Here is a 12,500-nt window from a genome sequence, read left to right on the forward strand (position 1 = left end):
TACATCAGTCAAGCTATATCTTAGCTTCGGAAACTTGAAACCATATGCAGGAGATAGTAGGTTGGCCAGGGCCCCAGCCACCCGTTGAGATTCTACCGCTAGAGAGTTATTGGGTCCTTTGACCGGTCAGACAGCACTACATTGGATCCCTCTCTCTGGTTACGTCTCATTTCCTTTTTGCCGACACATACACAGAATAGTCTGACCTATTCTTTGCACATCCTCCTCTCATACACTTGACAACACTGAAATTGCCAAACAATTCTTCTTCTTCTCAAGAGATTAACTACTTTCCTCTTGTTAGGGATAGAAGAGACACTTTAGCTATGGTAAGCAGCTCTCCTAGGAGAAGAACACTCCAAAATTAAACCATTGTTCTCTGGTCTTGGGTAGTGCCATAGCCTCTGTACCATGGTCTTCCACTGGCTTGGGTTAGAGATCTCTTGCTTAAGGGTACACTTGGGCACACTATTCTATCTTGTCTCCTCTTCTTATTGTTATTTGGAAGTTTTCATTATCTTGTTTTCAATTTTTTTTTAGTTTATATATGAAGATTTATATTAATATTATTATTGTTCTTAAACTTCCCTTGTAGTTCTTACTTATTTCCTTTCCTCACTCTGCTATTTTATAAACTATTCATTTATTACTTTGTCAATCCCGTTCATTTTTTTTTTTTCACCAATTTCATTAAAATCTCCACAAAAAAGTTATATTTCCTATTGTGTTATTAAAGAATTCTAGAAAGTTGTCAGCTAGTTTTTGGTCACTATAACCATCTGTGAGCTTTTTCATTTACATTCCTTATCAAATCGTTTATCAATGTTTGTTGTAGCTTCCATGAGTTTTTACTTACACAGTAGTATTTTGCCTCATTACATTATTGTATTGATACTGCACGGTCTTATATTTGCTCCACGAATTTTAACTTTTTAGCTGACACCATTTTTCCTTATTTATGTCTTTTTTCTTTCTCTCTGACATCCCTCCATTGAACCCTTGAGATTTGTCCTCAATTATTATAATCCCTAACAAGGGACTCATCCTACTCCTCAGGGAATTATCTAAACACATATCGAGCATTAGAACAAGTCATTTAAAAGTCTGCATACTAGGTTGGTTTCCTGTGAGCCATCAGACAAAAATCTTCCATTATCACCAATCTGCATTGGCCAGAACAGATTGGATAGCTGAACTAGTCAAGGTCACTCATGCTAGGTTGATTTGCTGTGAGCGATCAGACAAAAACCTCCCACCATCACCAATCCGCACTGGCCAGAACAGATTGGATATCTGTGCTAGTCAGGGCTGCTCATACTACGTTGGTTTCATGTGAGCCATCAGACGAAAATCTCCCCCCATCACCAATCTGCGCTGGCCAGAACAGATTGGATATCTGTACTAGTCAGGGCTGCTCATACTAGATTGGTTTCCTGTGAACCATCAGACGAAAATCTCCCACCATCACTAATCCGCAGTTGCCAGAACAGATTGGATAGCTATACTGCTCAGGGCCACTCATACTGTTTGTTTGCTGTGAGTGATCAGACGAAAATCTTCCATCATCACCAATCCACAGTTGCCAGAACAGATTGGATAGCTATACTGCTCAGGACCACTCATACTGTTTGTTTGCTGTGAGTGATCAGACGAAAATCTTCCATCATCACCAATCCACAGTTGCCAGAACAGATTGGATAGCTATACTGCTCAGGACCACTCATACTGTTTGTTTGCTGTGAGTGATCAGACGAAAATCTTCCATCATCACCAATCCACAGTTGCCAGAACAGATTGGATAGCTATACTGCTCAGGGCCACTCATACTGTGTTTGTTTGCTGTGAGCCATCAGACGAAAAACTCCCATCATCATCAATTCACAGTGTTAGAATAGATTGGATAGCTGTACTAGTCAGGGCCACTCATACTAGGTTGGTTTGCTGTGAGCAATCAGACGAAAATCTCCTACTATCACCAATTCTTAGCGCCAGAACAGATTGGATAGCCGCATTGCTAAATGTATATTAGGACTGAATTATGTCTATATAATCCTGAACAAGTGAGTGAAATGCTACAACTGGAGTTGAGCTAGAAACTATTGTAGATCCTTCTTCTAGTGGGTTGGCCAGGGCACCAGGCCCCCGTTGAGATACTACCGCTAGAATTATTAAATCCTTTAACTGGCAAGACAGTACGGGAATGGATCCCACTCTCTGATTATGGCATATTTTTCTTTTGCCTACATATACACTAAATAGTCTGGCCCATTCTTTCCATATTCTCCTCTGTCCTCATACACCTAACAACACTGACATTGCCAAACAATTCTTCTTCGCCCAAGGGTTGAACTACTGCACAGCTATTAATCAGTGACTACTTTCCACTTGTTAAGAGTAAAAGAGAGACTTTAGCTATTCTAGGAGAGGAACACTCCAAAATTAAACCATTGTTCTTTAGTCTTGGTTAGTGCCATAGCCTCTGTACCATGGTCTTCCACTGTCTTGGGTTAGAGTTTTCTTGCTTGAGGATACACTTTGGCACACGATTCTATCTGTGTCCATATTTCCTTTCCTCACTGAGCTATATACCCTGTTGGAGCCCTTGCTTAGCTAACAATAGTGATAATAAGAATAAGAATAAGAATGAGGAAAAAAACTCTGGGTTCCTGGTCTAATACAGGTTCTTTTGTTCGGTGTCTGTTCATTCATTCATTCAGATTGGCCTGTAAATCCAAGCAGCGGCTCTCAACACAAGGCACTAGCCCCCAAGTACACACAGAGTGTGCTCTTGGTACAAGCAGCTGCTCCATATCAGGAGCATAGCTGCAGGAATCAAAGTTTTCTTATTGGAACTGAACTTTTAATGGAACAGAACTCTTGTAGGCAGGCATGTTAGCCCAGGACCCAGAAGGCACGTTCGGTTGCTCAGCCCCAAGAGCGTGACTGACCCAGTAGGCAGGTGCAGTCGTTCAGTCCAAAGAGCATGACTGGTAGGTCACACAGTGTCCTGGGCAAAAAATTTTCGAAAATACCTTCCGTTCCTTGATTTATTCGTGTTCTGGTGCGTTTAATCTCTGAGAATCTACTGTATGAATATTTTTTTATTTCCATATGATGTATTTCACAGAATGATATAATTTTCACTTAATGTGAAAAAAGGAATCATAATGAGCTTACAAATAAAAACGTTGCAAGTTATATTTTTTTCTGGAAAATGTAACAAAATTTGACAAATAATTCAAATCTATTTGGAAATTCATTAATGTACCGGGAGAATTATTGCATAATATATTGTTGGTATCCATAGAGTAGAGTAATATTCTGCCTTTTATGTTTGCTTAAATATCAGATTATATATATATATATATATATATATATATATATATATATATATATATATATATATATATATATATATATATATATGTATATATATATACATGTATATATATATATATATATACATATATATATATATATATATATATATATATATATATATATATACATGTATATATATATATATATATATATATATATATATATATATATATATATATATATATGTATATATATATATATATATATATATATATATATATATATATATATATATATATATATGGCAGAGGAGTCTTTCAAGAGTATAGCAACAGTAACTGCATCCCTTTAACATATGCTACTAGAGACCTGATCTAGAAAGATGTTAAGTGAATGCTAGATGATGGAATATTCTGAAGGTTACCTTCTGTGTACTATTCATGAACCATGATCGACAATGAGACAATGGCAGAACCATTGGTTATGAATTTAAAATTTTGAAATGACACGTTCTTCACTTGAGTGAGTATAAGCTATGTAGCCTGTTAAAAACTTCTGCCTCTAAATCTGTTGGATGGGAGTTCTCTTCCTGCTTAATTTAGTAGTTTCTACTAGTATCCTTATGAGCTAGGAATGGATTGCGGTACACTTTAGATCTACCTACTGAGTCATCAGCATCCATTTTCTGGACCTTCCTAGTCTTAGCTTGGGTGGAGAGATGCTTAAGCACCAATCATATGTATAGCCTCCTGGCTACGGGCCAACCAAGGGAAAGGCCCGTGCCAACAACAAGTTTTGGCTTTAATACCCCAACAACAATAGTACAGTGGTAACGTGTTCGCCTAGCATTCGCATGGCGGCAGATCAATCCCCGCCTGGGACCGTGAGTTTAACTTGTTTACTGGGGACCCACTCCTGTGGTTGGGCACCACAGTGTGGGTTTGGGCATGCCCGGCTGATGTTCTGGTGACCATCTATTCTGAACAAATTAGCACTGAAACCAGACACTTTTAACGTTTAACCTTTATTTTTAGTTAGTGTTAGGAATTTGTCCTATCCCTTGCCTCTGAGTACCTATTAGAAAATGAAAAGCTTCACAGCACTGAGTAAATGTCACCAGTTCAAAAGGATGCGGGCTAGAGTGATGAACTTGGCCGCTGCGTTAAAAAAATAATAGGGGTGATTTAGCCGTAGCCAAAATACTGAGCATATTATGGACGGTGCCTTAACATGTACAGTATCATAGAAGGAACATATCAAAGGATTCCATGACCTATCCCAGCGTAGGAGAAGCAGGATGGACTGTCTAAATGCTTATGAGATGTATTGGATGCAGTGAAGATGAATTCCTATGACACAGGGACTAACAAACTAATCTGAATACTCTTATGCCTGACTAACCAGAGATGACTTAGCAAAATGGAAGAGATGGATCCTTAACAGAAAGCATTTGATGAGCATAAATAGGCTTTAGGATATATGGATGAGATCAAGATGAGGGGTAGATGGATATGGTTTGGGCATGCTCTTCGCACTCCCAAGAGAGATTAGCTCACCAAATGTTTAACTGGGGTCCACAAGCGCTAGAAGAGTTGGAAGACCCAGGTTTACATGGCCATGAACTATGAGGCATGAAGTAGATGATGCATGAATAAGTATTGATTAAAATTTCAAGATAGAGACGACTGGTGAGATCTAATTGAGGCCCTTTATGTCAATAGGCGTAGGAGGAGATGATGATGGTAATTATACCACATAATATAACTAAAGCATCAGTTATAAGACTGTGGGTTATGATACTATAAGAATTTGAAAAAAAAGCCTGTTTCCAAACCTTTTCACAAATGGGAAAAGTAACCACAACCATTGAAGGCTGCCATCGATAAAGGATGTCTATCAATAGAACTTAATGTCAAAAGATTTCATCTGTATTTAAATGAAAAATAATTAAGATTAAAACAATAACGTTCTACTTTATAGACTACTCTGTTTTTAATATTTGGCCATATTGCTTAGCATGGGTGGTATGTTTTGCATTGCAGAAACTATAGGATAATTTTCTTATGGATTGTTTTACCATAAAATTTGAAAGCAAAGAGTCATTAGTGGCTAGATTGAGTCTTACCATTCGTGGATGAATTTCTTTGGATTCAAATATTTTTTTTTTATCTTTACTGTGGCATAAGTTTGATAATGACTCAGGGTTGCTTTATCAATCACCTCTCCATAGGATGGTCATTCATTCCTGAAAAAAAAAAACTTAATATGCAATCATGTTTTAAATTTTTAATATTTGTTTACTATACATTTTAAAATCAGACAGTCTTGTACTCCATGTAAAAGACAAGAAAATAACTCAATAATAATATTTAAATGGAGATTTTAACATTAACAATTACTGGGACTTATAATCCATGAGAAACTCTTACCCTATATCTAAATTAGCATCCCTTTTCAGGCCCAAAATCATTTCCAGCTTTCTCCAGTCTGCTCTTGGAAGATGCTCAAAATTCGAAAGTCAAGTTGGCAGTCTGGCATGTAACGTCGGCAGGGTTGGCACCACTGGTCATCCCATTCGGTATTGCCATACAATCAACGGTGATCCTCCAAGGATTCTTATCACAGGTATGGAGGACATAGCGAACAAATAAGAATCCTGAGCCTTTGTAGTTGGTTGGAACAGACCGGGTCAGCAATTGTAATGAGTGAATATTTATTATAGCACAAAATAACTAATGAAGAAAATAAAAAGAGTCGTGGTATATTTATAAGTACTTTGAACTGTTGTGAAGAAAACAATTGGAGAAAACCAAATTTTTATAATTTTAGATGGTTTGATATTGCAAAAGTTATGACTGAAAAACCTCATTTGAAAAGCCAAACAAACACAAGAACACCACTTAACCTAACGTTCCCTACGGAACCTAACATTTCCTACCTAACCTAACGTAGGAGCCGTAACCTTACTTTCCTATGGAGGGGGGAGATACGGCACCCCTACGACTAGCCCTTTGACCGCCTTATCCTTAGTTCACTCTAATACTAAGTCTCAACTCTGTTTGCTTCCAAACCAGCTTCACTCCTGGTAAGGTAACACTAAATCATATTACGTAAATTATAAAAATATCTTCATATTGTCTTATTTCAAAAAAAGATAATGAACAATTTCTCCATAAAGAAAAGTAATAAGAAATTAATAAGAAACTTTACGCTGTCCCAACCAACTACGTAGGCTAACACCACAAGAACCCCACTGACTCCTGCCATAGTCTTTATCTTTTGTGCTCAGCTTTACCATCTGATTTATACTAAAGTGTCATTTCTATTCAGATATTCAAATCCTTGTTCTTTTCTTTCATACAGGAGGCCTTGGTCAACTCGGCACAGGACTGGCCAAACTGCTTAGGTCAAAATATGGCGTAGAAAATGTTATCTTGTCTGATATTGTTAAACCATCCAAGGAGGTAGTTAGTCAAGGTATGTTCGAATATGATAGTTTTCAAAGGTTTGCTTTAATTATATATATGTACATATATATATATATATATATATATATATATATATATATATATATATATATATATATATATATATGTATATATATACATATATATATATATATATATATATATATATATATATATATATATATATATATATATATATATATATATATATATATAATATATATATATATATATATATATATATATATATATATATATATATATATATATATATATATGTATATATACTGTATATATATACATATATATATATATATATATATATATATATATATATATATATATATATATATATATATATATATGAATGATAATTTTTGCACATTTACATTTTTTTCATATTCAAATAAACCATATATTTCATTACCTTTATATCTGGATTCTTATACCTCGGGATCAGAGACCCAAGGGGGAATCAGCTGAAAGATACTGTAGTAGCTTTTGGCCTGGCGGGAAATCAAACCGTGGTCCAGGAAACTTTCACGACAGTGAAATAGCGTTTAGCCACAAATCTCTCTCTCTCTCTCTCTCTCTCTCTCTCTCTCTCTCTCTCTCTCTCTCTCTCTCTCTCTCTCTCTCTCTCTCTCTCTTTATATATATATATATATATATATATATATATATATATATATATATATATATATATATATATATATATATATATATATATATATATATATATATATATATATATGTACATATATATATATATATATATATATATATATATATATATATATATATATATATACATATATATATATATATATATATATATATATATATATATATATATATATATATATATATATATACATATATATATATATATATATATATATATATATATATATATATATATATATATATATATATATATATATATATATATATGGTGTGTATGTGTGCGTGTGCCTATATGAAACCCGTTGAAGTGCCATCTTAGAAGTGTACGGTGGAAATTCTAGTATCTTAAAATCTTTGTCAGTCGCTTCACTTTTGGCAAAGAGCTTATATTACTATCAAATGGACTGTTGTGCATCTGGCATACAAGGCTTAAGAGTTCTTTAGCATCTCATGATATATCAAATTCAAATATTGGAGCTTTGTTTAATGTTGAAATGGACCTAGGGTATTTGTAGCATCTGAATTGAGAGTAATTTTTTCATTCATGCCTTCGAAAGTCAAAATCCATGTAAATAAATTACATAAAGAAAGGCTATAGTATTTATAGTCAATGAGAAAGCTTGTGATTCTGTCAAAACTTTAGCAGTAATGAAAGCCCTCCAAAAGCAAGGAATTGATGAATCTATTCCTTGGAGATTTATAATAAATATATCAAGTGCTGAGAGTATACAATTATTATTTTGATACAAACTTTTACTCGATTGGCTTATGGTCCTCCCTGTAACCATTTTCGGATGTATCAAAATTCTTAAAGATTGTTCAAACTCCATTATGATTTGTTATCTAACACAGGGTTGTGGACCCCTTTTTCCCTTGTTTTTTTTTTTTTTTTTTTTTTTTTTTTTTTTTTTTTTTTTTTTTTTTTTTTTTTTTTTTTTTTTGGGTGGGGGGGGGGCTTACTAATAGTGCATGGGCTTTTCTTTTGAAATAAGAACTCATTATATGGGTGTGATAAATTTAATCTGTGAAACAGAGACATAGACTGTGATTACAGTTCTCAGACTTTTATTTTTTCTTTTTCTTATTCATTTCAAGCGCGGGCGTGGACGTGTGTTTTAATGCTCTGTATCGAAACTGGCTTAAAACGGAATCATTGTGTATCTCGTTGTTTATACTATGAAAAACCTTTTTGTGGGTGTTTACTAGTGTTGATATTAGTGATATATAGTGTTAAAAATCAATGGTTTCCTTGTATGTGAGGTCTGTAGCGAAAGGCCTGACCCAGCGCTTTTGCGTTGGGGCGGGGCTACTTGAAAAGTCATTCAAAAATGACTCAATATGCCCTTCTATAGAAAACGAAAAGAAAAACTTGATCCCGTGAATGATCTCGATCTATTTGTGACCTAAATCGACATGGTACTCCAAGGGAAAAAGGGAAATAAAATGGTAGCAGCTAATGAAGAATGTGATGACGGAGGCAATCATGGCATGTGTGGGCACTGTGAGTCCTATGTCGCTGATGGGGTACAATGCGTTGAATGCCGAAGATGGTACCATGATGAAGAAACTTGCTCTAATTTAAGAGATAGCACAAGTATTCTTTTACAAAGCAGGAACATCATTTATAAATGTCCAAGATGTGTTGAGACTGCAAATCCCAATGGTTCATTGGTCAGGCAATCATGGGAAAACATGACGAGGCTAAGCATCAACATAGAAGAGATGAAGGTAAATGTACAACAACAGATGTCTGGTTTTATGATATGATAACTGCTCAATACACTTAATATGCGCCAAGAAATTGTTGAGCTGAAAGAGAAACTTATGGAATACGAACAAGAGAATATGACCAAGACCACATATGCAAGTAGGTTGAAATAAAAAAAACACTTTGGTCATAAAATTTACGGAGGAAAATACGAAGGCCTCAGAGATCAAGAAAACTATCATTAAGAAGATAACCACGAATGTCGAACAGGTCAAAACCTCTAAACAAGGCCACTTGGTAGTTAATTTTGCGGATAAAGCTGGGTTAGAAAAGGCTAAAAATGACTTAGAAGAGGTCAAGAATGACATTAAGGTAGAAGTAGATAAAAAGGATCTACTTAAACCAAAAATCAAGGTCTGCAATATTGATGAAAATGAAGATGATATAATTGCCAGTGTAATGGAGAAGAATGAATGGTTGAATGATATATGTGAAAATGAAGAGGACTTTAAATTGATCAGGAAGTTTAAATCAAGACAAAGTGGTAAGTCACATGTCATTATAAAGTGTAGTCCAACTATCAGGAAAGATTTCCGTAAAAAGGACGATAGAGTATATACCACGCTTGGAGGATGCTGCAAAATTTATGATTCCTACAATGTATTTCAGTGTTATAAATGCCAGGAATTTGGTCATACTGCCGAAAACTGTAGCAAGACTCAGGTATGTGTCAAGTTTAGCCAAGAACACCGAACCACGGATTGTAGTGTAAATACGTTAAAGTGTCATAACTGCACAATGAGGAATTACAATGATACGAATCATAAGACATATGATGAAAACTGTAAAGTATACAAGGAGGAGCTTACCAGGATAAAAAATAGAACCGATCATGGAGTCTAGCCCATTGGTTAAGTATGGTCTGATGAATATTCAATCGGTGGGGAATAAAACCATAAAGAGTAGAAATCTTATTAATGAAATGGAATTAGATTTATGCTTATTAACGGAGACTTGGTTGCATGAAAATATTAGTGATAACTCAAAGATTCAGGAGATGACGCCGTGTACTCACGATTTCTACCACGTACCAAGAAAGGATAAAACTGGAGGAGGAGTGGGTGTCTTTGAGTCGAAAACCTTCTCTGGGGTTTCTATCATGAATGAAATAGTATTTGAAACGTTTGAATATATCTATTTAAAACTGACAAGAAACAGTAAGGTATTGAATATAATATCATTATGTAGACCACCAGGGAGTATTATGAGGAAATTCATTGAAGAATTTAGTATTCTTGTGGGTGTGGTGGACGATATTAAAGATACATTGATTGGTGGAGACCTTAATTGTTGGGTAGATGATGAAAACGATTATAAGACTAAAGAACTCAAGGAAGTATTTGAGATGTTTAATTTAATAAACAGTGTTTCGGTATCAACGTCAGTAGGTGGTCATACACTCGACTTGGTCATATGTGGGAAAGATTCTGACCTAATAAGAAACCTTGAAGTGGAACCAGACTTTGAGATCTCAAAAACACATAAACTCATCACTTTTGATGTTAATATAAATTGCATCAGAGTATTGAAAAAATGGATCACATACAGGGAACGGGGAAATTTTGATGCTGAGAATTTTATTGAAGCTAGTGTAGCGAAAATATCTAGTGAGAACACACAATGTGAACATATGGTAGATAGAGAATGTGCTGGGTGTTATATTAAGAAATATAACGACAATTTTGGAAAAATGTACGATACCATGTGTCCCATAAAGAACTAACAAATAATTGTACGCGAAAATGTTAGATGGTATAATAGTGAGCTATTAAAGGCAAAAAGACACAGACGTAAGATGGATGGTAGATGGAAAAGACCCAAATCCTCACAAGCCAGAAATTTATATAATAATTCCAGAAATGACTATAACATCCTGTTAGAAAAAACAAAAAGAAAATTCTACAACGGCGAATGTAAAAAAAAAACAATAACATGAAGGACTTTCTCAAAAACCTAGATGATTTGATGGGATTAAAGAAAAAATATGTCTTGCCTGACAATGATTGTGCAGAGAAATTTGCTATATTTTTCAATGAAAAAATTGATAAAATCTATAGAGGCTTCCCCCAAAATCACTTGGAAGGACAGTCAGCTATGCCAGTGAAGGAGGGAAAGAAGTTAATAAAATTTAAGGAAATAAATATGTGCGACTTGTTAAAGGTTATGAAAGAGATGAAGAATACATATTGTGGAAACGACCCTTTCCCAAACAGTTCAATAAGTGAAGCTCCAAACAAGCAAGTTGTATATAATATTTACCTGAACATAATTAACCTAAGTATATCACAATCCTTTTTTCCTAGCTGTGAAAAAAAACTGCGTTGATCAAACCAATTTACAAAGGAAAAGGTGATGTAAACGAGCTAAATTCATAAAGGCCCATTTCAAATTTATCCTATATGTCGAAGCTTATTGAAAAAGTCATAAGTGAGCAATTATGGGCGCATATTGATGAGTTAGAGGTATTCCCGGAAAATCAATCGGCCTACAGAGCTAATCATTCTACAGAAACTACCTTATGATCAATAATGAATGATATGATAGGTCTTCTTGATGAGAGAAAGTGTGGAATTTTGATCATGTTAGATCTTAGTGCTGCTTTTGACACTGTTGTGCACGAGTACTTAATTGACGACTTAAAGTCTACTGGAGTGACTGAGGAAGCACTGAATTTTTTGCGAAGTTACTTAATGAATAGGAAGACTATTGTAGAAGTTTCTGGAAACCGATCCAGTAAGAGAATTCTTATGAAGGGTGTACCACAGGGTAGTGTTCTGGGCCCTATCTTGTTTAACATATATACTATCGAGCTTTCACACATCTTGAAAAAACAAAAAGTGGGCTTTATACTATATGGAGATGATACTCAATTCTACCTTTCAATTTCAACAACACAAGATACAGAGAAGAAAATTGATGAGATAATGACTGAAATAAAAACATGTATGCTGAGGAAAAAGATCAAATTAAATGATGATAAAACAGAATGTATGTTTTTTGGCACAAAGGAGGCTTTGAAGAATTACCAGTTAATTCAAAATATAAAAATGGGTAATGCTGATGTTGGGATTGTGCCTGTTGTGAAAAATTTGGGTGTGCTGATAGATTGTAATTTGTCAATGAGGGACCAAATAGTGAACACAGTGAAAGTGCGTAACTATCACCTGATAAACATAGCATTTATTAGAAAATATTTAACAGAGGGCAGTACAAAAATTTTAGTGATGAACCATGTAATATCAAGGCTTGATTATTGC

The 12,500-nt window shown here is 34.7% G+C and overlaps 1 protein-coding gene across 11 annotated transcripts in view; it reads left to right on the plus strand.

The window, feature by feature from the left end:
• Tdh (L-threonine dehydrogenase) overlaps positions 1 to 12,500 on the plus strand; it is a 45,532-nt gene that overhangs the window by 24,430 nt on the left and 8,602 nt on the right. For all 11 annotated transcript variants that reach the window (XM_068349410.1, XM_068349415.1, XM_068349409.1 and 8 more), the window contains exons 3-4: positions 5,780 to 5,946; positions 6,685 to 6,798. In XM_068349410.1, coding sequence (XP_068205511.1) covers positions 5,780 to 5,946; positions 6,685 to 6,798 — 281 coding nt within the window. The remainder of the gene's footprint in view (positions 1 to 5,779; positions 5,947 to 6,684; positions 6,799 to 12,500) is intronic.

The sequence above is a fragment of the Palaemon carinicauda genome, chromosome 25 (assembly GCF_036898095.1).
Source record: "Palaemon carinicauda isolate YSFRI2023 chromosome 25, ASM3689809v2, whole genome shotgun sequence".
In the NCBI taxonomy this organism is placed as follows: Eukaryota; Metazoa; Arthropoda; class Malacostraca; order Decapoda; family Palaemonidae; genus Palaemon; species Palaemon carinicauda.